This window comes from Cherax quadricarinatus, chromosome 58 (assembly GCF_038502225.1).
Source record: "Cherax quadricarinatus isolate ZL_2023a chromosome 58, ASM3850222v1, whole genome shotgun sequence".
Classification (NCBI taxonomy): domain Eukaryota; kingdom Metazoa; phylum Arthropoda; class Malacostraca; order Decapoda; family Parastacidae; genus Cherax; species Cherax quadricarinatus.
Genome location: NC_091349.1, coordinates 3,862,958 through 3,888,506, shown reverse-complemented (window position 1 = coordinate 3,888,506; position 25,549 = coordinate 3,862,958). Strand labels below are relative to the sequence as shown.

Sequence of the window (25,549 nt, the reverse complement as noted above, 5' to 3'; positions counted from 1 at the left end):
TATATAAGCCACTTCTACAGCCCTGTGCTGTACTTTCTACAAAATTGATAGACTTAGGATAGGATAATACGAACTTTCGACTGTTTTTTTGGTAGGAGATATTACCGGAAAACCTTATAAACCCTCCAGCTGTTGTTGTTAGATAATATGATCCAAGGTGCGTACAGATGAATGGAATAGGGGAGATGGATGGATGGAATGGGACTGGTTACATTATGAGGGCGAATTGCATTATAAGAATAGGTTATATTAGGTCTTGAAAAAATATTTAATTATAACAAGCGCTCCTCTTTTTTAACCTTCACACTGCGAGAATCCGGGTTCGATTCCCAGCGAGGGTAGAAACATTGAGCGCGTTTCTTTACACAAATAATAATATAACATAATATCTTTATTTCTATCTTCATTATACAAGATACACAGTCCTAGCTGACATCAACGACATACTATATAGAAAGCCGCTCGTTAATCAGAGCATTCGGGCAAATTAGGTCAGTTATGTCCCAGGATGCGACCCACACCAGTCGATTAACACCCAGCTACCTATTTTACTGATGGGTGAACATAGAAACCTGTGTAAAGAAACTCCCAATATTTCTACCCTCGCTGAGAATCGATCTCGGACGTCACCGTGGACAGCGAGAGCTTTAGCCACCAGGCCTAGATAATTTACATTGATAATTGTCTTATGTAAGCCTGGGCCTAAATAAACTTACGAACGCAATTGCTAGTAAGTTTATTAAGGCCCAGCTCACATAAATACAATTATCATACATAGTATAAATTACTATATATTAGGATTGTACATCTGTGTATCTTGTCCAAATTAATAATAAATAAATAAATAAATAAATGGTTTGGTGATACTGACAAGATGTGGAAAAAGACGCTTATGTACATAAATGTCTTTTTCCACATTGATTGGTTTGTCTGAAATGCGCTGCATGCTGGTGGCTTTTTTTTGTGCCTGCCAGTATTTTATTATATGTAAACTACATTATTTTTTTTACTAGAGAGAAATAAAAATTTGTTATTTGTGGTGTGTTGGGTCTCAGGGCTGCCCGAAATGCCCAGGCATGTTAGTGGCTTTATTTGTACTTAACATTTTATAAAATGTAAATCACACATTGTAACCCTTGCAAAGAAATAAAAATTTGAATTTGTATTGTGTTTGGTGATGGGCTGCCGGGAGGGCTGCTGGGAGGGCTGCTGGGAGGGCTGCCGGGAGGGCTGCCGGGAGGGCTGCTGGGAGGGCTGCTGGGAGGGCTGACGGGAGGGCTGCTGGGAGGGCTGCCGGGAGGGCTGCTGGGAGGGCTGCCGGGAAGGCTGCCGGGAGGGCTGCTGGGAGGGCTGCTGGGAGGGCTGCCGGGAGGGCTGCTGGGAGGGCTGCTGGGAGGGCTGCTGGGAGGGCTGCCGGGAGGGCTGCTGGGAGGGCTGCCGGGAAGGCTGCTGGGAGGGCTGCCGGGAGGGCTGCCGGGAGGGCTGCTGGGAGGGCTGCTGGGAGGGCTGCCGGGAGGGCTGCCGGGTGGGCAGCCAGGAGGGCAGCCAACTACCTCAGTAACACCTGCCTTCACCTCGGCACTAACATCATGGCTGCTCTCCTCAGAAAATTAGCCCAAAATGTAAGTGCGAGGGAGTGTTGCTAGTCCATGTATGTGTAATTTAGATGGTAAGACGTCTTGGTATTTTGGGAAGTAGCTTTAATAATAATGTGAGTTTTGTAGTTGATTTAAAGGAAGTAATAGAGGCAGGGGGTGGGTAGGCATGTCCTAGGGCAGGTTATATAAACGGCAGGTTTAATTAATCCCGTTAAGAATAGTGACTGTGGTAGTCAAGGGTTCTTAATCCAAGGAATTGATGCTGCTACCTTCACCTTGGATCCAACCAGTCCCTGTATAACCCGGGACTTAACATGTGCACTATTGTCATCTATATATATTATGTAGAAATTATTATTGTTATTATTATTTTATTTTAATTATCAGTATTGTAACATATATTTAATAGATTATGAAATTGTGATTTGTCATTCGTCAATTTCTTGATGTAGTCATAGAACAGTGGGTTTATTAAGGTACAATTACACAAGTTTTGGGTGATTACAATTGTCTTGCATAGTAACGTTTGTGTAAATTACCTAGAATAACCCCTCGAAAAAGTCAGTGACTTGTTTCGAACTATAATTGAAGAAGAATTTTATATTCTCCAAAATAATTTAATGTATTTTATTCTGCCAGTCATTTTACAAGGCCTGACTTCCATTCTGCTTTAGCTGGATGTTAAAATATGGATATACAAATGTGGCATTTTATGATGACTTAACATAGGTTATCCTACAATTCTTCAAAAGGATTTTAAATTCATTCTCCATTCTTCATTCTCCTTATAACTTGTATATAATTAAACTAGATGTAAAAAAGTGATGTGTCATGGTGATAACCAAAATTTTTATTTGTTTCAAACAAAAGTTTAAGTTTTGCAATAATTTTGTATAGTACTGGTACTTTATATAGTATTTAATGAAGGATGAGTCAGTAAAAATGAAAAAAACGTTCAATATCATTACATTTATAGAAATAGCCAATATCAGCATGTCTCCTAACATGTCCTCAATTTTACAGTCCACTAGAAATATACAGTATTAACAAACAGGTAAACTTCAGGTAACCCTCAGCTCATCCTGTGAGCAGTACTCTAATGTTAAAAGATAGGATTATAGGTCATAATTGGCATTCTAAGGTTATACTTCATCTTTTTATTTCTTTGTTAATGCCTCATTTAGATTACGCTTCTCGGTTCTGGTCTTCATATAGGATTAAGATAATAAATAACGGCCATTAATCCACTGAAAAATATACCGAGAAGGATGATAATGTTGATCCCATGTATTGGAAAACCTTTTCTACGAAGAAAGGCTTTAGGTTAGGTTGCTTAAAAATCATCTCATCTCGCAGTACTAACCGAACCAACCAAAAAACCTCTAATCATTTTGAAGCAATTCTCCCAAATATATTATATGACCTCAAGTCTGTTAAACATCTGCCAATCCATAAAATATTACTGTTTGAACCATTATTTGTAATATTGTTTTTATTATGTGCAACTTAAAGATTATTATTCTTATAAACCTCCACCTTGACTACCTCGCACTATTATTAATTAAGATTAAATAAAGATTTTACTACAAGTTAACCACTCTTGTCTAGATTTAAGTAGTTATTATATACTGTACTAGGATTAGTCTGCTCAAAATGCCCTGGCATAATAGTGGCTTTCTTTGTACTTAGCAAACCAGAATTGTAATTACACGTTGTAACCTTTACAAAGAAATAAAATATTTATCTTCTCTTTATCTTTAGACAGGTACCTCAGTGGGTGAGAGTTGGACCTGCCTAGCATGGGTCAACAGTGTACCGCAGTGTACCTTCCTTCTCGTTATATCTTGTAGATATAACAATCATTTTATGTATTATGGTCACATTATATGCATTCTGTAGTAGTGAATATAAATCCAATCTTAAACTTTCAAATATTAATTATTATTACTGTATTATATTCATATTATATTGTGATGATTGCACAGTGCCAGATCATTAACACTGAAATCATATTAATATTGGTAGAATTACTGGCAAATTACACTGCAAAGCGGACATCAACCAAATCTTTCAGTGGGCTGCAGAAAACAATATGAAGTTCAACGATGAGAAATTTCAATTACTCAGATATGGTAAACATGAGGAAATTAAATCTTCATCAGAGTACAAAACAAATTCTGGCCACAAAATAGAGCGAAACACCAACGTCAAAGACCTGGGAGTGATCATGTCGGAGGATCTCACCTTCAAGGACCATAACATTGTATCAATCGCATCTGCTAGAAAAATGACAGGATGGATAATGAGAACCTTCAAAACTAGGGAGGCCAAGCCCATGATGACACTCTTCAGGTCACTTGTTCTATCTAGGCTGGAATATTGCTGCACACTAACAGCACCTTTCAAGGCAGGTGAAATTGCCGACCTAGAAAATGTACAGAGAACTTTCACGGCGCGCATAACGGAGATAAAACACCTCAATTATTGGGAGCGCTTGAGGTTCCTAAACCTGTATTCCCTGGAACGCAGGAGGGAGAGATACATGATTATATACACCTGGAAAATCCTAGAGGGACTAGTACCGAACTTGCACACGAAAATCACTCACTACGAAAGCAAAAGACTTGGCAGACGATGCACCATCCCCCCAATGAAAAGCAGGGGTGTCACTAGCACATTGAGAGACCATACAATAAGTGTCAGGGGCCCGAGACTGTTCAAATGCCTCCCAGCACACACAAGGGGGATTACCAACAGACCCCTGGCAGTCTTCAAGCTGGCACTGGACAAGCACCTAAAGTCAGTTCCGGATCAGCCGGGCTGTGGCTCGTACGTTGGTTTGCATGCAGCCAGCAGCAACAGCCTGGTTGATCAGGCTCTGATCCACCAGGAGGCCTGGTCACAGACCGGGCCGCGGGGGCGTTGACCCCCGGAACTCTCTCCAGGTAAACTCCAGGTAATATGTTAAGTAAAAGGACACAAGTGTAACTAATGTGACAGGCCTTCTCATATACATTTGCCTAACCTATTTTTATGTTACCCAAGCCATAGCTTTTATAACCACATGTATCACTACTACTACTACCTCCACCAGTACACACCTCACTCAAAACCTATACATACCCTCTTTGTGTCCATGTATTGTTTGTAACGGCTTGACAAAGCTCCTGGAGAGTGAAACTTTGCCACAATAAAGTGTCACATTAGTTGCAATTGTGTGCTTTTACTTAACACTAAAATCATAGTTAGAAACATTGGGCATGTTTTCTTAAACCTGCTGTTCCTCTTCACCCAGCAGTAAATAGGTACCTAGGTGTTAGTCAACTGATGTGGGTCACATATGGGGGACAAGATTGAAGGGCCTCAATGGAAATAAGACAGACAGCCCTTAATGACACACTGCCTTTCTTGGGTTATCCTGAGTGGCTAACCCTCTGGGTTAAAAGTCCAAACAAAGCTTATTTCTTAATTACATTCTCATCATATACAGTGGACCCCCGGTTAACGATATTTTTTCACTCCAGAAGTATGTTCAGGTGCCAGTACTGACTGAATTTGTTCCCATAAGAAATATTGTGAAGTAGATTAGTCCATTTCAGACCCCCAAACATACACGTACAAACGCACTTACATAAATACACTTACATAATTGGTCACATTCGGAGGTAATCGTTATGCGGGGGTCCACTGTACTGTACTGTAGTAGTTAATTAACCCTTTGACTGTCGCGGCCGTATATATACGTTTTACGAGGTGCTGTGTTTGACGTATATATACTCATAAATTCTAGCGGCTTCAAATCAAGCAGGAGAAAGCTGGTAGGCCCACATGTGAGAGAATGGGTCTGTGTGGTCAGTGTGCACCATATAAAAAAAATCCTGGAGCACGCAGTGCATAATGAGAAAAAAAAACTCAGACCGTTTTTTTTAATTAAAATGCCGACTTTGTGGTCTATTTTTGTATAGTATTTATGGTTGTATTCTCGTTTTCTTGGTCTCATTTGATAGAGTGGAAAACATATTACAGAAATAGAGATGATTTTGATTGATTTTACTATAAAAAGAACCTAGAAATGGAGCTCAAAGTAGGGGAAATGTTTGATTTTTGCCAATGTTCAAAAGTAAACAAATGATGCCATTGTCCAATAAATGTCTAACTAGCCATTCTAATATGCAGTCATGAATGGGTTGATGTTATTTATACAGTTATTACAGCATTGCAGTAGTCTGCATAATAGTAAGTCTAATATTTTTTGTTTGAATAAAAATTCAAAATAGAAAGCAAGAGTAATATCAGAGGGGCCTGGAGACGTGACTGATGAACAAAGAAAACGTTATTTTAGAGCCTGGAATGTCTGCATTGTTCATTCTGGACATTATTTTGAAATTGTCATATTTTTTAGTTTTCGTGAAATTGGCCAAATTGCAAATTTCTGACCACATTATTAGGTAGTTGAAATCAGTAAATGGGCAGTTTCTTGTACTCAATCGATAGAAAAAATGAAGTTCTAAAGAAATAGCTATGAGTTTGGGCGACTAGAACAATGGAATTAGCCGAAAATAGGGCTCAAAGTGGGCGAAATCGCCGATTTGTAAACAGCGCCGAGGTCGCTAACTTCGCGAGAGCATAATTCCGTCAGTTTTCCATCAAATTTCGTTTTTTTGGTGTCATTACAATCGGGAAAAGATTCTCTATCATTTCATAAAAAAAAATAATTTTTTTTTTTTTTAAATTTTGCGACACCAGGAGACACCTCAGGATTGGGGGTTGCGACAGTCAAAGGGTTAAACAAGTTGATGCAAGTAAACTAGTGGATGAGTGGAACAAACTCCCAAATACCGTCATTGAAGATAAAGCATTGTTAGTTTTAAAAATAGGTTAAATACACAAGTGGTTGTAAGTTGGACATAAAGCATTGTGTAGTTTTAAAAATAGATTAAATACACGAGTGGTTGTAAGTTGGACTTGCCTCGCATGGGTCAGTAGGCCTGCTGCAGTGCTTCTTCTTTCGTACGTTCTTCAGTGTGGATATATGCTCGAGATTTCAAATATCATATTACCCATGAAGTTATCAGTCATTACCTGTATGATTTTGCCATGTGATAAAAGGTTTATTGAGTTAATAATCTAAAGAAAGTTAGTATTCCTCATTAGAATAGTTGCCCCCCAAAAATGTGGCTTCAGTTGTAATACATATAATACAGTGGACCCCCGCATAACGATTACCTCCGAATGTGACCAATTATGTAAGTGTATTTATGTAAGTGCGTTTGTACGTGTATGTTTGGGGGTCTGAAATGGACTAATCTACTTCACAATATTTCTTATGGGAACAAATTCGGTCAGTACTGGCACCTGAACATACTTCTGGAGTGAAAAAATATCGTTAACCGGGGGTCCACTGTAGTTACAGATTATATTACTGCTCATAATTTGTTAGAAAAGTCCTGAATGTATATTTAACATTTAACACACTAACCATTGCTCATTGGCTACTTGATGATATTTTATTCAGAATTACGTATATATTTAATAGCTAATTTTCAAGTAATGAAACAGGATATTCTAGTTATAGGTTTATGCAATATGACTAATTACGGCATTTTTTTCCCCCCAGACTACACGCAGCATGCTGTCCCAAGTGGGAATGCAGCGCTATTTTTCCACTACCTCACGGTGTTTGGGTGTTGCTGTGACCCAGCCTGCACCCAGCTTCAAGGGTCAAGCAGTGTTCCAGGGACAGTTTAAGGAGATCTCCCTCCAGGACTACCGAGGGAAATACCTAGTGCTTTTCTTCTACCCTCTGGATTTGTTAGTGACTTTAATTGATGTACTGTCCTGTTATTAGGAATAGTGTACAGTATACCGTAAGTAAGATACATAGGCAACAGTCAGGCATCTTTATTCCGAAACGTTTCGCCTATACAGTAGGCTTCTTCAATCGAGTACAGTAAGTAGGCAGGAGCAGTAGAGATGTGAACACGATGTAATTGTCTACTGCTCTTGCCTACTTTCTGTACTCAACCGAAGAAGTCTGCTGTGTAGGTGAAACGTTTCGGAATAAATATGCCTGACTGTTGCCTATGTGTCTTACCAACCTTTCGGTATTGTATACCATTTTGATATTCACAGTATACTGTTATTAGAAATAGTGTACAGTATTAAGAATGATCATAATGACAACAGGAGGAAATTGGTCATTTCTGTAAATTCATTTTTAGTTAAAATACAGTATAGACAATCTGCATTGAAGTTGGAAATGTCAGAGGAGAGGGCAAATGAGTTATGTCAGTGCACTTAAGAAAAGGTTGGAAATAACATCTCTGTGGTTTCTGATGACTGGGGCAGTTGATCACAAGATATTAGACTGTCAGCATGACCTGATAATTCCCATGGAGACACTGGGTGCCTCTCCTTAGTACAGTTCTGGTTGCAGATCTTTGTGTAATGTTTCTCAGAGATATATAATTGCTGCTTGTTGATCCCAAACATAGAGCTTGTAAGGTAGGAGCTGATCACTGTGTACCTAGGTAAATAATAGATTATGGAAAGTATGCAGTACTTATAGTGGATGTTAAAGTTGACGGTCAGTATGAATGCCTAGGAATTATTTATTTTTCAATTAAATGCCAGTAGTCTCCCACCGAGGTAGGGTGATTCATATTCATGTAGTTTATTTGGACATGATACATAGTTGTACAAGGAATTATAGTAGTTGGATGTACATACCAAAAGCCCCTTGTATGCAGAGCATTATGGGCAGGCTTAAAATTAACTTAAATTAACAAGCCATAAGCAATGAAAGGTACAGAGGAAACTCAAATATTTACCTTCATTCATTTACTAGCTATCTTGCCAGAAGTGTGCAGACATCACAATACAAATGATCTTCCAAACTGCAGCATCCTCTACTAGCAAGCACCAGAAAGCCTGGCCAGGATGGACTGTAGGAATAGGAAAACTCTTGAAAAAGTCAGTGGTAAAGTACTGTGTATCCTTCCTTCTGAGAGCAGGCACTGTACTTCCCACCTTCAGGACTCAAGTTTGTCTAACCTGTTTTCCCTGAATCTGTTTGAAAATGTTACATCTCTCACACTCCCAACAGTACACCAACCCATAAAAACCACTTGTCTCCACATGTAATGATCTAACATGCTTACACAAGTGTGCTGGATGCTTGAGCTCCTAGCACTCAAAACTTTTGTCCTCTCTCCAACCCTTGCTGGAATGACCCCTACCCCTCCTTCCTTCCACCTCAGATCTATATACCCTCTTTATTATCCTATTCGGCTCCATCCTTTCTAAATGCTCAGCCACCTCAGCAACCCTCCTCAGCCTTCTAGATTTTACCTTTGGTAAACCTACACCATCTCTAATTTCTGTGCTGTGAATTCTGTTTATTCTTAACACCAAATGATCTCATACGTGACATTTCCTCTGCCTCTAGCTGCCTTCTTGCTGTGAAGTTTGAAGCCCATGTCTTGCCCCCATAAAAGTGTTGGTGCCACTACTATGGTACATTTTCCTTATTGCCTCCATAAATGAACTTCCTTTCCACAGATGCCTTAATGCACCACCTATGTTTTTTTCCCTCTCCTTGTCTGTTCTGATTCACTATTTCTTTCATAGACCCATCTGCCAACACATCCACTCTCAAAAATCTGAATACAGTCACTTCTTCCATACTCCTTCCAGTCTGATATTCAGTCTTTCATTGCCTAGACTCTTTCTTGCTCTCCATCATTTAACATTCTTCTGTGTTCACTTTTATACACCTTCCCAAATTCCTTTACCAACCTGTGCATCTTCTCTTCAGAATCCCCAAAAGTGTCATTGGCACAGAGAAACTGGACAACTGCCACTTAGTATCAGCTTCATTATTTTAGATTTAGAGATCTTCTGTAGTAGGTTGGATAATTTTATCTTGCATATTTTGTAGTACTGTGTTCTTTTCAATATTTAATAGGAGCTTGTTGCAACATCAAGTTTTTCTTTTAAGATGATTTTATTAACTAGATTGGTCTCTTGGAATCAGAGATTGAGAACATGAAAGAGGTTTCACTAACAAAGTGAATTGGTTTAGTGATTAGTGCAGTCTGTAGCTGAAAGGTCTCATGGTTTGAATAGTTGTCAGAAGAATACACATAACCCTCTTCTTTGCTCATAAATTTACCCGTTCAACTACCTTATGTTGATACTTCTCCACCCTTCCAGCAATTTAGAACCCTTACAGATCTGGCCACATTTTGTGAAGGGATTCAGGAAAATTGGACAGCTGGACTCAAGTTCTGGAGGTGTGAAGTACAGTGCCTGCACTGTGGGGAGGGTTGGGGATATTCTCATTTTAGAGCCGCATCTGAATTGTAGTATCGGCACGTCTCTGGGGAAGACAGTGATGGAGTGTTTCTTTTTTGGGTCACCCTTGGACAGGCCCAGAGGGCAGCACCTGAGTGGTGCAAAATATGAACTAAGCTGGTAGACAGTATAGGCTGTCTACACTTGGTGGGAGAGGACCAGTTTTTTACAACAATAATAATTATTATTTTTTTTTCAACAAGTCGGCCTTCTCCCACCAAGGCAGGGTGACCCAAAAAGAAAGAAAATCCCCAAAAAGAAAATACTTTCATCATTCAACACTTTCATCTCACTCATACATAATCACTGTTTTTGCAGAGGTGCCCAGATACAACAGTTTAGAAGCATATATAAAGATATATAACATATCCCTCCAAACTGCCAATATCCCAAGCCCCTCCTTTAAAATGCAAGCATTGTACTTCCCATTTCCAGTACTCAAGTCTGGCTATATAAAAATAACCAGTTTCCCTGAATCCCTTCACTAAATATTACCCTGCTCACACTCCAACAGCTCGTCAGGTCCATAAAGCCATTCGTCTCCATTCACTCCTATCTAACACACTCAGGCTTGCTTGCTGGAAGTCCAGGCCCCTCACCCACAAAACCTCCCTTACCCTCTCCCTCCAACCTTTTCAAGGACGACCCTTACCCTGCCTTCCTTTCCCTACAGATTGAAACGCTCTCCATATCATTCTACTTTGATCCATTCTCTCTAAATGACCAAACCACCTCAGCAACCCCTCTTCTGCCCTCTGACTAATACTTTTATTAACTCCACACCTTCTCCAAATTTCTACACTCTGAATTTTCTGCATAATATTTACACCACACATTGGCCTTAGACAGGACATCTCCTCTGCCTCCAACCACCTCCTCGATGCAGCATTTTCAACCCAAGCTTTACACCCATATAAGAGTGTTGGTACCACTATACTTTCATACATTCCCTTCTTTGCCTTCATAGATAACATTTTGTGTCTACACATACCTCAACGCACCACTCGCATTTTTTCCTTCATCAATTCTGTGGTTAACCTCATCCTTCATAAACCCATCTGCTGACACGTCAACTCCCAAATATCTAAAAACATTCACTTCTTCCGTACTCCCTTTCTCCAATGTGATATCCAATTTTTCTTTATCTAAATCATTTGATACCCTCATCACCTTACTCTTATCTATGTTCATTTTCAACTTTCTATCTTTACACACCCTCCCAAACTCATTCACTAACCTTTGCAACTTTTCTTTAAAATCTCCCATAAGCACTGTATCATCAGCAAAAAGTAACTGTATCAACTCCCATTTTGTATTTGATTCCCTATAATTTAACCCCACCTCTCTCCCCAACACCCTAGCATTTACATCTTTTACAACCCCATCTATAAATATATTGAACAACCATGGTGACATTACACATCCCTGTCTAAGACCTACTTTTACCAAGAAGTAATCTCCCTCTCTTCTACATGCCCTAACCTGAGCCTCACTATCCTCATAAAAACTTTACAGCATTTAGTAACTTACTACCTATTTATACTTGCAACATCTGCCACATTGGTCCCCTATCTACTCTATCATATACCTTTTCTAAATCTGTAAATGCAATGAAAACTTCCCTATCTTTATCTATATATGCTTCAATGTAAGCACTTGATTTACACATCCCCTACCCACTCTAAAGCCTCCTTGCTTATCCTCAATCCTACCTCTAATTCTTTCAATAACAATCCTACCGTACACTTTTCCTGGTATACTCGGTAAACTTATTCCCCTATAATTTTTACAGTGTCTTTTGTCCCCCTCCCCTTTATATAAAGGAACTATACATGCTCTCTGCCAATCCCTAGGTACCTTCCCTGCTTTCATACATTTATTAAACAAAAATACCAACCACTCCAATACTATATATCCCCCTGCTTCTAATATTTCTGTCATGATCCTGTCAGTTCCACCTGCTTTACCCCCTTTCATTCTATGTAATGCCTCGTGCACCTCCCCCACACTCGCATCCTGCTCTTCTTCACTCCTAAAAGATGCTATACCTCTCTGGCCAGTACACGAAATTACCGACTCCCTTCTTCATTGACATTTAAAAGTTCCTCAAAATATTCCCACTATCTACCCAATACCTCCAGCTCCTCATCTACTAACTCCCCTACTCTGTTTTTAACTGACAAATCCATTCATTCACTAGGGTTTCTTAACTTGTTTATCTCGCTCCAAAATTTTTTCTTACTTTCATCAAAATTTCTTGACAGTGCCTCTCCCACTCTATCATCTGCTCTCCTTTTGCACTCTCTCACCACTATCTTTACCATTCTTTTACTCTCCATATACTCTGCTCTTCTTATAACACTTCTGCTTTGTAAAAACCTCTCATAAGCTACCTTTTTCTCTTTTATCACAACTTTTACTTCATCATTCCACCAATCATTCCTCTTTCCTCCTGTACCCATCCTCGTATAGCCACAAACTTCTGCCCCACATTCTAATACTGTATTTTTAAAACTAATCCAACCCTCTTCGACCCTTCCCCCACTAATACTTGCACTAGCCCACCTTTCTGCCAATAGTTGCTTATATCTCACCCTAACTCCTCCTCCCTTAGTTTATGCACTTTCACCTTTCTCTTACTTCTTGTTGCCATTTTCCTTTTGTCCCATCTACCTCATACTCTAACTGTAGCTACAATCAAATAATGATACATATATCAGTTGCCCCTCTGTAAACATGTACATCCTGAAGCCTACCCATCAACCTTTTATCCACCAATACATAATCTAACAAACTACTTTCATTATGTGCTATATCATACCTTGTATACTTATTTATCCTTTTTCATAATATATGTATTACTTATTACCAAACCTATTTCTACACATAGCTCAATTAAAGCTTCCCATTTTCATTTACCCCTGGCACTCCAAATTTACCTCCTACTACCTCCACAACATTTGTACCCACTTTAGCATTGAAATCCCCAACCACAAGTACTCTCACACTTGGTTCAGTACTTCCCATGCACTCACTCGACATTTCCCAAAATCAATCTCTCTCTCTCTCTCTCTACACTTCTCTCTTCTCCAGGTGCATAAATGCTTACTATAACCCACTTTTTACACCCAACCCTTATTTTACTCCACATAATCATTGAATTAATACACTTATATTCCCTCTTTTCCTGCCATAACTTATCTTTCAACATTTTTGCTACTCCTTCTTTAGCTCTAACTCTATTTGAACCCCCTGACCTAATCCCATTTATTTATCCCCACTGAAACTCTCCCACCCCCTTCAGCTTTGTTTCACTTAAAGCCAGGACATCCAGCTTCTTCTCATTCATAACATCCACAGTCATCTCTTTCTTATCATTCACACAACATCCACACACATTCAGACATCCCACTTTGATGGTTTTCTTATTTTTCTTTTTATTAGGCTATACGGGAAAAGGGGTTACTAGCCCATTGTTCGATTCTTATTTCCCCATGGATATAAAAGGAAAAACAATAAGAACAAGAACTATTAAGATGAAATTAAAGAAAACTCAGATAAGTGTGTATACATAAATGTGTATATGAATGTGTAGTGTGACCTAAGTTTAAGTAGAAGTAAGAAGATGTACCTGAATTCTTGCATGTTTATGAGACAGAAAAAAAGACACCAGCAATCCTACCATCATGTAAAACAATTACAGGCTTTTGTTTTACACTCACTTGGCAGGACAATAGTATGTACTTTCCTGGGTGGTTGCTGTCTACCAACCTACTAAAAGCAATTATTATTATTATTCTTTCTTTCAACAAACCGGCCGTATCCCACCGAGACAGGGTGGCCCAAAAAGAAAAACGAAAGTTTCTCTTTTTAAATTTAGTAATTTATACAGGAGAAAGGGTTACTAGCCCCTTGCTCCTGGCCTTTTAGTCGCCTCTTACAACACACATAGCTTACAGAGGAAGAATTCTGTTCCACTTCCCCATGGAGATAAGAGGAAATAAACAAGAACAAGAACTAGTAAGAAAATAGAAGAAAACCTAGATGGGTGTGTATATATATGCTTGTACATGTATGTGTAATGTGACCTAAGTGTAAGTAGAAGTAGCAAGACGTACCTGAAACCTTGCATGTTTATGAGACAGAAAAATAGACACCAGCAATCCTACCATCATGTAAAACAATTGCAGGTTTTTGTTTTACACTCACTTGGCAGGACGGTAGTACTTTCCTGGGTGGTTGCTGTCTACCAACCTACTAAAATCAATTATTATTATTGTTATTATTTTGAGATAAGTTTTTGTATCTTTCTTTCTTTCAACACACCGGCCGTATCCCACCGAGGCGGGGTGGCCCAAAAGGAAAAACGAAAGTTTCTCCTTTTACATTTAGTAATATATACAGGAGAAGAGGTTACTAGCCCCTTGCTCCCGGCATTTTAGTCGCCTCTTACAACACGCATGGCTTACGGAGGAAGAATTCTGTTCCACTTCCCCATGGAGATAAGAGGAAATAAACAAGAATAAGAACTAGAAAGAAAATAGAAGAAAACCCAGAGGGGTGTGTATATATGTGCTTGTACATGTATGTGTAGTGTGACCTAAGTGTAAGTAGAAGTAGCAAGACGTACCTGAAATCTTGCATGTTCATGAGACAGAAAAAAGGACACCAGCAATCCTACCATCATGTAAAACAATTGCAGGTTTTTGTTTTACACTCACTTGGCAGGACGGTAGTACTTTCCTGGGTGGTTGCTGTCTACCAACCTACTAAAATCAATTATTATTATTGTTATTATTTTGAGATAAGTTTTTGTATCATTGAGGTAAATTTCCAATTTTTGGCCCCTCAATTTCCATGGAGTGTATTCAAGTCGAGTTGTACATGGGGAATATCTTGAGAGATTTATTTCTAGTGTTATGCCTATGTTGGAGCTCAGGGTTAATACTTGTTTTGAGTTTTATACATATGTAGTACACACAGTAGTGTGTGTGTGTTTTGTACATTAAAAGGGACCAATTAAGTAGGTTCGAATCTTTGAATTGTTGGGGAGGAGAGGGGTGTTGTCTGGAACCATATTGAGTGATCATTTTAATGGCAGATTTTTGTTGGGAAATGATTGTGATGGCAGATACAGAGTAAGGAGTGTTGGTCACAGTGCAGTAGCTTGGTCAAATGTCCACTGTTTTGGAAACTTTCTTAGATTGTGTGCTGAGTGTGTTTGTTTTATTTAAGTTTGCTGTCATCTTGTCTTTCAATGTGTCCATTATTTATCATTTATGTTTAAGTCCTGGAGATGGGAAGTACAGTGCCTGCACTCTAAAGGAGGGGTGGGGGTATTTGCTGTTTGGCAGGATATCTGAACTGTCTTATCTGCACATCTTTACACCTCTGACAAGGCAGTAATAGTGTGAATGATGGTGAAAATTTTCCTTTTTCAGGTCTCCCTACCTTTGTGGGAGATGGCCAGTGTGTTAAAAAAAATTAGCTATATTCCTCACGTTATAAAATACAACATTGTTGTTGAGGTCAGCTAGATATGAATTGGTAATGATGGAGTGTCTTCTACAAATAAAACTGGTTAAAGTTTTCAAGATGTGTTTCGTAGGTTATTGATGTAAAGAAGAAATTGAAGTTGTAAGACACTGTCCTGCAGCACCTCAATGTTGATGGGTTGAGTCGATATAGTAGTCATTTATACTCATGTTGGTGTATGTCATTGAGGTAAGATTTTAAGTAAGAGAGTTCATGGCCACTTATTCCATAATGTGCTAGTTTTAAGGAGTATTTTAGTCCTGCTTAAAACTGCCAAAATGCTGTGCATACTATGGACTTTTCAAAATATCTTTCCTGACCCCATCTTGAGTATACTGCAAAAATAAAATATCAGCGAACAGCAGATGCACGTGTGAACACTACAAGCACTGAGACACAACTGACGCCTACCACTCTGGCTGTTAGTGCTGGGTCACACCGCCATGTGGCAGCATTGGAGTTATGTAGAGATGACTGACACTCCACACTCCACGAAAAAACTTCGGTTTTCTGAACTTTACTGTATATTTGTGTGATACCTTTAAAAGAATTTTGCTTCAGTAAGAAAGTACAACATAGACTTTTAGTTTCTATTTAACATTTCATTCATTAGTTTTTCTCTTTCAGAAATTAATTTAATTAAAAAAAGATTAATTTAGACTGTCTTCAAGACAAATAAATATTTAGCATTTGATGTTACTAGATAGGAAAACACTTGTAGCAGACTTGTATAGATATGCTGCCCCATTTAGGACATTGTTATAAAATTAAAAAGCTTGTTCTGCTATGGGTGTTCTGCATTCTTAGTTTGTCACCTACTCACCATTCACTATGTCTATAAATGACTAACTTAGCCAATACATTTCAGCACATTTGTCTGTCCAACTGAGCTGATTGCTTTCAGTGAGCATGTTAAATCATTCACCTCTCTCAACTGTGAGATTATAGGTGTTTCCACAGACTCCCACTTCTCTCACCTGGCATGGGATAATATGCCAAGAAAGGTTGGTATTAGGAAAAGTATTGTTATTTATCCTAAATTCTCTCTTGCAGAATGTGTATGCTTTATACAGAGATTGATTTTGATAGGTTGAGAATCTAAGCTATGCGAGTTAAGAGGCTCCCATACAAAAATATTTTAAGTTATCTTCCACGTCAGTATTGTTATTATAGTGTGTTTGTTATAAATGACCATAATTTTTAAAGGGGTGGACCGGTAAGCCAGCGGAAGGCCTCGGTCAGATGACCAAAAGCTCCAAAGGCGGGTCATCATCTGACTAAGACCCGCGTCAGGAAACATTTGTCCTGTTTCCTGACGAACCTTACCTAACCTAACCTAGTGTGTTTATGGTGAAGCATGAAACCCAGAAGGGTCATACAGCACCCAGGAATGAGAGGAAATAAACTGCTGTCCAGGAAATGTGAGGACAGTTTCAAGCATCAGGCATCCTTCACAGGCATAAAGGAAACACTATTTAGAAATACAAAACTAATTTATTTATTAATACATGTCTCCTAGGTAGTAGGTTGGTAGCAACTGCCCAGGGAGGTACTACTGTCCTGCCGAGTGAATGTAAAACGAAAGCCTGTAATTGTTTTACGTAATGGTAGGATTGCTGGCGTCTTTTTTTTCTGTCTCGTAAATATGCAAGATTTCTGGTACGTCTTACTACTACTACTTACACTTCGGTCACACTACACATGCATGTACAAGCATATATATACACGCTTCTCTGGGTTTTCTTCTATTTTCTTACTAGTTCTTGTTTATTTCCTCTTATCTCCATGGATAAGTGGAATAGAATTCTTCCTCAAGCCATGCATGTCATAAGAGGTGACTAAAATGCCGGGAGCAAGGGGCTAGTAACCTCTTCTCCTGTATACATTACTAAAGTTAAAGAAAGAAACTTTTGTTTTTCTTTTTGGGTCACCCTGCTTCGGTGGGATACGGCCGGTTTGTTGAAAGAAGACGACAATGACATATATGTCTATGAAGTTGGAAGGAATAACAAACACAGTCATATTCTATAGTTAAAACACTGATGTTCTAAACTGTTTCTTAGCTTGTGCCAGTGTCAGGCACTGGCTCTGTCTGCTGATTGTAAAACCCTCCAAGGGGAATATTTAGACAAATTAGTCATGATCTGAAAAGTGGAAGATGCAGTTCAATGTGGACACATGCAAAGCCCTAGTCCTTGGGAATGAAAATAACTGTCATAGTTATAAACTAGGTAATGTAGAGCTTAATCATACAGAATGTGAAAAAGACTTTGGAGTGGATGTCTTGATGCTAGTGAAGGGCTGTTGATCAAAGGAATTAGTTACCCTTCACTTTCCTTGAGTCAAACCTGATTAATCCTTATTGCTTCCATTCTCCAGTCACTGTATGACTCATACATTTAGCACTTTACCATGATTATAATGTTGCTGAATATAAGTACTTGTAGGTCATTTTCTTTTATACGGTATAAGAAAGGTAGTTCATAAATCTCCATTTTTATTATTATCAAAACTAAGCGCTAAACTCACTGGGGTCACACAGCGCTGTTAAATAATCCATTTATTGCACTATAATGCCTGTATGGCTTTATTGTAATTCTAATGTATTTATAGTTATTACAAAGTGTAGTTTATATTTGGGTAACCATTTTATTTACAATAAAAATTCAGAGAATTAAGTGAGTTTATAGTTTTGACTTTTTTAGTGCCTAACTTAGTGGTAAGGAATGTTGCAGACTCAGTGGGCACTGGGTTGTACCCACTTTATTCTTCTTCGTTGTTACTTTCTTGGTAGTGTGAAATTGATGTATTAATAAGATTTTTTCAACATACTGGTCATCTCACACACAGGCAGGAGTACCCAAAAAAAAAAAAAAAAAAAATTGTAGTTTTTTCTTTTGGGTGATTACTAGGATTATTATTATTATTATTAATATTAAGGGGAAGCGCTAAACCCGGAGGATTATACAGCGCCTGGGGGGGATGTGGAAGGCATTCAGGCTTAATTCGGGGAACTGGAGCACAGATCCAATTCCTTAAATCAAGAGCCCCTCACCAACATCAAGGAACCTTCCTCGAGGGGTGATTACTAGGAATGTAGGATGCTATTACTATAGTCATGTGAAGCGCTAAACCAGAAAAGGTCGTACAGCATCTGGGTTTGATCTAAGGATGGAAAGGTAGCTCCAGTTCCTTGGATCAAGAGCCCTTCCCCTACATCAAGGAACCCCTCTTGAAAAATGTAGTGAGGTATGAATGCTACCTCTTTACCAGACTTGACAATAAAGTAAATCTCTCTCAACATCACTTTAATTGTTCTTTTCTCTCTCTCTTTAACAGCAAGGTGGACTAGGAGGCCTCAAATATCCACTTCTTTCTGATTTTAACAAAAATATTTCACGTGATTATGGAGTTTTGCTCGAGGATGAAGGTGTTGCACTCCGTGGCCTGTTTTTGATTGACCCTGAAGGTATAGTCAGGCACATGAGTATCAACGATCTTCCTGTTGGCCGCTCGGTTGAGGAAACGCTCAGACTTCTCAAGGCATTCCAGTTTGTTGCTGAACATGGGGAAGGTGAGACATGACTGTTTTTCTTTCTTTTTTAATTTTTTCATTTAAGAATATTATTATCAAGGGGAAGTGTTAAACTCGTGGTGCCTTGGCAAGGGTAAGTAATCAAGTTTGATTTAAGGAATTGGAAAGTAATTCATGAGTTCTTTGGTCTAGGCAGCCCCTTTGAACTAAGAATTTCTAGAGGATTAAATAATTTATAAATCATAGTTATCACAGTAGAAACAATTTTTTATTAATTACACTTCTGAAAGTATTGATTTTTTACATACCTTTTACCAGACTATTCTGATATTGTACTTTCACTGTTAAATGATTTGGCATAGATTACTGTTCTTTTATAAGTAGAAGCCCAGTAATAAGATTAAATGTGAAAGGGCATGCAGAAGAAATATAAAGGTGTAAGTCACAACTTCATATTATTATTATTATTATAATCAAGGGGGAAGCGCTAAACCCGGAGGATTATACAGCGCCTGGGGGGGGGGGGATGTGGAAGGCATTCAGGCTTAATTCGGGGAACTGGAGCTCAGATCCAATTCCCTAAATCAAGAGCCCCTCACCAACATCAAGGAACCTTCCTTGAGGGGTCACAACTTCATAATGATCCTGGATGCACCTTGTCTGGTTTATATTCCCAGTGTGTAAGTTATTATAATCAAATAGAAACACTAATGTTTGTAAGTTATATTTGTGAAATGTTCATTAGATGAAGGTGAAGCTTTGTGTAGGTCAGAAGTGGTGACTTAACCCTTTCACTGTCAATTCCATTGTATCACAGCTTTGAAGCTAGTGTTCGTCCTGTAGTATGACACCATGAGCTCAGTTCACTCATGAGCTGTGAGCGGTAAATTTGGGCCTACATATGAGAGACTGGGTCTGTGGTAAGTGTGCACCATATAAAAAAAAATCCTGTAATATGCAGTGCATGAGAAAAAAAAAAGTGCAACCACGTTTTTGATTCAAAACAGTGACTTTGTGGTGCATTTTTTGTATGTTTTTTTTTTATGGTTGTATTCTCATTTTCTTGGTTTCATTTGATAGAATGGAAGATATATTACAGAAATAAAGATGATTTTGATTAGTTTCCGGGCTGAAAGTAGCAGAAATGTTCGATTTTTTGCCGATATTCCAGAGTACACAAATGACATCACTTGTCCAATATACCACCAACTGGCTAATATAATATGCAATTAGGAATGCACTGACATTATTTATACCATTATGTATTATAATAATGCATTAGTCTGCATAAAAGTAAATTTTCTGTTTTTTTTTTTTTTTTTTGTGTGAATAAGAATTCAAAATGAAAAGTAAGCATAATATAAGAGGGGCTGGAGATGTGACTGAGGAACAGAGGAAATGTTTTAAGTACCAGGAATGTCTACATTGTTTATTTTGGACCCTATTTTCAAAGTGGCAATTGTTGAAATTGACCAAATTACTGATTTCTGATGATTTTATTGGGTAGTTGAAATAGGTAAATGGGCAGTTTCTTGTTCTCATTCAACAGAATAGTAAGAATACTAGCAAAATAGCTATGAGTTTGGTCAACTCTAATGGAACTGGCCAAAAACAGAGCGTCAAGTGGGTGAAATTGCCGAGACTGATAACTTTGCAAGAGCATAATTCTGAAAGTTTTCCTTCAAATTTCCTACTTTTGGTTTCATTACTTTTGGAAAAAATTATCATTTCGTTTTTTTTTTTATTAATTCTTTGACCCTGGGGGCAAGTTTAAGAGCAGGGGTCTCAGCACTGAAAGGGTTGTGTTATATAGATAACATCTCTCTACATTACATATGGTAGTTAATTACAATATTGCTTTACAGTTTGCCCAGCCAATTGGCAACCAGAGTCACCAACAATCAAGCCTGACCCAGCTGGTTCCCGAGAATATTTTGAGAAGGTCCACTAAGAGCAAACCTACCAAAACATCGTATGTTACCAGTTTAGTATGCTATAGTATTGTATCTGTATACGGGTAAATTCAGATTTGTCTAAATGTATAAAGGTACAAGGTTATCATCATTTATATTTACCCATGGCAAATGTGTACCATTCACAATGATACTTTAAAGTTGTTGCTCTTTGGTTTACTTATTTTTAATCAAGTCTTCAAGTACTTTTCATTAGTTCTTAATTGAAACTTCATTTGTAGGGATTATATTACTGAGGTACCTACAATAATGGGAGAATTTGCAAAATTACTCTTGAACATCCATAATGACTAATTTTTTAACAGCCACAACTTCTAGCATCTTTCTTGTTCATCAGCTGTTGTCATGTGGAGTAAGCAGTTGCTCCACCTCTTCCTTTTGCTTATCTTCAAAACCTTACTCTCTGAGATATGTCAAGACCTAAAATCTTGCCCATTTCAACTTAAATATTGGGGTAGTTGCTGAAATTATTCACCAGTACTATTCAAGTTCTAGTAACTATTTACAGTCGTCTCTCTGACTTCATCAATTGCATTCTTGACATTTTGTATATTCTGTGTAAAATAATGTTTCACTTTCATTTCTTCTCAAAATGCAGGTGCGTGTTATATTAAAGGCAGCTATCATGCCTTGATCTAGAGGTTCTTGCATGGAGATTACCTGGAGTTTACCTGGAGAGAGTTTCGGGGGTCAACGCCCCCGCGGCCCGGTCTGTGACCGGGCCTCCTGGTGGATCAGCGCCTGATCAACCAGGCTGTTGCTGCTGGCTGCACACAAACCAACGTACGAGCCACAGCCCGGCTGATCAGGAACTGACTTTAGGTGCTTGTCCAGTGCCAGCTTGAAGACTGCCAGGGGTCTGTTGGTAATCCCCCTGGAGTACAAATAACTAGAGTAGAATTTTAACAGGTACCTTCTCAGATTTGAGAAACTCCAGGTACAAAGCAGTCGTTAAAAATCTTCCCGAAAAAGTATTTGCTAACCCATGCTTTCCTCCTGGACATGCAGAATTTTTTTTTCTTTAATCAGCTAGCCTGCCCTCAAGACAGGAGCAGATTTTTGTTTTAAGAAACTTCATTCTGATATTCTTTCCCAGAACAAGGGTACTTTGTTGGCATTATACCTCTAGTAAATAATCCCCATCTCGTGTGATTTCTTAAAATTACATCTGCTGATGTGGACTATTCCACAATTGTGAAATCTACACCTCTTTGAACATTTCAAATTAACTCTTGCTTCCAGCAAAAGGTTTTGTATTACTGTCTTTCCTACTTGGTGTATACTGAACATCATTCATACATTTTGCTGTTTAATTTAGTATGGGCCTATATAGTATTATTACTAAAAGTGCTGAAGCCACACAGTAAAGCACGTCAATCACAATAGTTAATGAACACTGTTCCTTATCTTTTCTCCAGAATATGCTACAGAGTTCATTCATTAACAAAACAGTGCCTTGCCCAACAAGTAGATGATTGATGTGAAACACTTGGGATAAACCATTAATATTTGACACAGCATCTTGGAATCTTTGTACAAAGAAAACTTTTCTGCAATAAGCAGAGAAGTTTTGCCAGCCAGTGGATTATCAATCCATTTCAGAGCACAGTACTGGAGATGAAAGACTGTTGGACTGAATGCCTTGAAAGAAGGCATTCAGTCCAGCAGTCCTGATGAATCTAGATGCCCTAGGATGAACACTGGCATACTGAAGACAGGAGGTGAAGATGGCATCACAGATGGGCAGAGCCCACTAGTGGAAGTAGGTCATGCAAACAGGTTAAGCAAGTGTATAGAGTTGCAGGAATATTCTTTGTACAAAGATGCTGTTGTGTCAGACAAATATTATACATTAATGGTTTATCTACTTGCTAGTTTTGTAAATCATTAATATATATACATGACACAGCAGCCTCTTGGAATCTTGGTACAGAGGTCTACAAATCTATGCTTGCCTAATCTACTGCTAGTGAGCTCGGACCACCTGTGGTACCTTCACCTCTCCTGTCCTCGGTATACAATTGTCCATCCTCGGGTGTATACCTTAGATTCATCAAAACTGCACAACTGATCACCTCATTTCAAGGCTGAGGGACTGATCACTTCTAATTACCACTTTTGTGTCTTCCACTATCTTCAGTATTGTCCTCTGTATTGGTGAAACATCTCCACATTAAAAATACCCAAGTGTTATACATGGCTCTTATTTACCTCCTTGCCACCGAGGCAAAGCTGCCACAAACATGTTTGAGGAAATATAAAAGTTTCAGTCAACTGAATATCTACTCCTTATGACACTATTCACCTCTGCTATTCCTAATCTTAGGAGGCATGGCCAAGGACAATAATAAAAGGGATATAGTTATGCCATCAGTGTAATGTAGAACAATGAGTGTGTACGGAATGTGACAAATGAAAGCAATAAAATTTAAATCATGAATTGAGTAAAAAGCCAAGATGTACACGTAACACTACGAAGAACTCTGATTTGCCCTGGTTAGTGTAACTGCAAACCTTAAGAAAAAATATGAAGCTTACAGATTTCACTGTAAATACTGTACCACATAGAAATTATACTTTTCTTGCACTGTATGTACAAACACTAGTAAAAATCTAAAAATAAAAATTGTTAGTATTCATAACCTTGGTTGGGATTTGTAAATGGCAGAATCAATAAAGATTACACTTTTTATGCCTACATAGCTGCTTGTGACTGGAAACAAAACTATCAATAGCTTACTTTTTGTGAATCATCTAAAGTTAAAAAACAGTAATATTACATTCATGGAAAGAATCTGTTAGGATCACAGTACCTGGTGAATGGGAGGTAATTAGGTTTGAACAGACTTTTACTGGTATCTCAGTAATGCTTCCCTTGAAGGGATGAATGAGCGTATGGGTTTATTTAGCTTTTTCTTGTAATGGAAATTTTTAAGAAAGAGCAAATATCACTAACAAGCAACTGTTATATACCTTGGAAATTACAAAAAATTTTAGTTTTTTAAAACTAAAATTTGAGGTAAAAAAAAAAAAAACATTAATATTCTTGCTGAATGTTGAAAAAGCACTAAACCCATATGGGTCACAACAGCTTTGCTAATTAAATGACATTTAGAATAAAACATACCATAACTGCAATGATACCCAAATAACCTTACGTGTGTAAAATTACATTTACCAAAACAGGGACTTCGTATTTCTGCACTAACAATGCAGTTTATAGGCTTTTCATACTATTCTACATTTTTCTAATGTGATTCAGGCTAGAAATATTTTGAAAACTTATCAAATATGATATTTTTACAGTCATACCCTGCCCTATTTCATTAACTGGTTCCAAAAGCCATGACATAACCAAATTTTAGTCATATTTTTTAATTAATAATGAACAATTAAAAAAACTGATGTAGGTGATGTTGCTGAGTGACAAAGTCGGACGTAATGACGTTTGCCGAACTGAAATTTACCCTAGAAAAGTGGCATAAAGGTGAATTTGACGTATGTCGAAATGACAAAACGAGGTATGACTATATACATATCTCCATGGGGAAGCGAAAAAAAGAATTCCTCCGTAAGCCATGTGTGCCATAGGAGGTGACTAAAATGCCGGGAGCAGAGGGCTAGTAACACCTTCTGTATAAATTACTAAATTTGAAAAGAAAAACTTTTGTTTTTCTTCTTAGGTCACCCAGACTCAGTGATACATATATGCCTCTCTGTAGTTACTGAATGGATAATTGATGTAAAGTACCTTTTTCACTTGCTCCAGGTATTGTTGGCAGATCAGTGCCAACACTACGATCAATGTTTGATCGTGAATACTCTTCTCGTACAATCAAAAGAGGAATCAGTGACAGGGAACTGGAGCTCAAGAGGACATAGGTCACCCATTTATAGCCTATGGAAAAAATATATGGTTAATTATGAACAAGTGAAGTTGAGTCTGAGGGCAATGTGTGGTGGTGATAATGCAAAGATTTCTTAGTTTAGAGATTAGGCGTTGCAGGGTTACTAAAAGTATTATCTAGAGGGCTGAAGAGGAGTTGAGGTGCTTCAGACATTTAAAGAGGATGGAACAAACAAGGATGACTTGGATGGTATATAACTCTGTAATGGAGGGTAGGTGGAATAGAGATCATCCTAGGAAAGGTTGGAAGAAAGGATTAAAGAACATATGCTGTGATTGTAAGCAATACTGAGAACTTTAAAAAAAATTCTTAACTGTAAGCCTATAGCTCACGAGTTTTTCAAGCCAGTTTTTTTCCTTCCCTAAATTAGCAGTTGACATGGTAGATTTATTTGTTTGATCACTTCCTACAAATAATCTTAAATTATATTAACTATTAATATAAAGAATTATATATCTGAACAGCCATCTCTTGCTAAGGCAGGGTGAAAAAATAAAAAATATTCAATATCACTTATTCAAGTGCTGGCTCTCGAGAAGTGTGCTGACAACACTTTGGATGACCCTCTGAACTGCAATATCCTCATCCTTCCTTCAGAGTGCAGTCACTACATTCCACCTCCAGGACTTAAGTCTAATTGGTTTT

General features: G+C 38.2%; 2 protein-coding genes across 3 annotated transcripts in view; one reads left to right on the top strand and one right to left on the bottom strand.

Moving 5' to 3' along the window:
• The first annotated feature begins 1,468 nt into the window (after nucleotides 1-1,468).
• On the top strand, nucleotides 1,469-23,189 carry LOC128697998 (peroxiredoxin). Of its 2 annotated transcripts, XM_070097535.1 has the most exons (6): nucleotides 1,469-1,622; nucleotides 7,216-7,409; nucleotides 16,357-16,492; nucleotides 18,828-19,062; nucleotides 20,889-20,995; nucleotides 21,595-23,189. In XM_070097535.1, exons 1-5 carry the CDS (start codon nucleotides 1,590-1,592, stop codon nucleotides 20,972-20,974), a joined length of 684 nt encoding a protein of 227 aa, XP_069953636.1. In that variant the 5' UTR covers nucleotides 1,469-1,589; the 3' UTR covers nucleotides 20,975-20,995; nucleotides 21,595-23,189. The 2 variants fall into 2 exon arrangements, with proteins under 2 accessions (XP_069953636.1, XP_053645958.1); XM_053789983.2 differs by having other exon boundaries at nucleotides 20,889-23,189.
• The window catches only part of LOC128697997 (solute carrier family 49 member 4 homolog), a 36,731-nt gene continuing 31,932 nt past the window's right edge, over nucleotides 20,751-25,549 (bottom strand). The window contains exon 11 of the mRNA XM_053789982.2: nucleotides 20,751-24,894. Within this exon, the coding sequence (XP_053645957.1) occupies nucleotides 24,719-24,894 (176 nt within the window). The 3' untranslated portion in view covers nucleotides 20,751-24,718. The remainder of the gene's footprint in view (nucleotides 24,895-25,549) is intronic.

Excerpts from the sequence above, each read along its gene's own strand:
- LOC128697998 (XM_070097535.1), top strand. The coding sequence starts at position 1,590 with ATGGCTGCTCTCCTCAGAAAATTAGCCCAAAAT. Across the intron at positions 16,493-18,827 it reads GGGATAATATGCCAAGAAAG|CAAGGTGGACTAGGAGGCCT; the intron begins GTTGGTATTAGG and ends TCTCTTTAACAG. Across the intron at positions 19,063-20,888 it reads TGTTGCTGAACATGGGGAAG|TTTGCCCAGCCAATTGGCAA; the intron begins GTGAGACATGAC and ends ATTGCTTTACAG.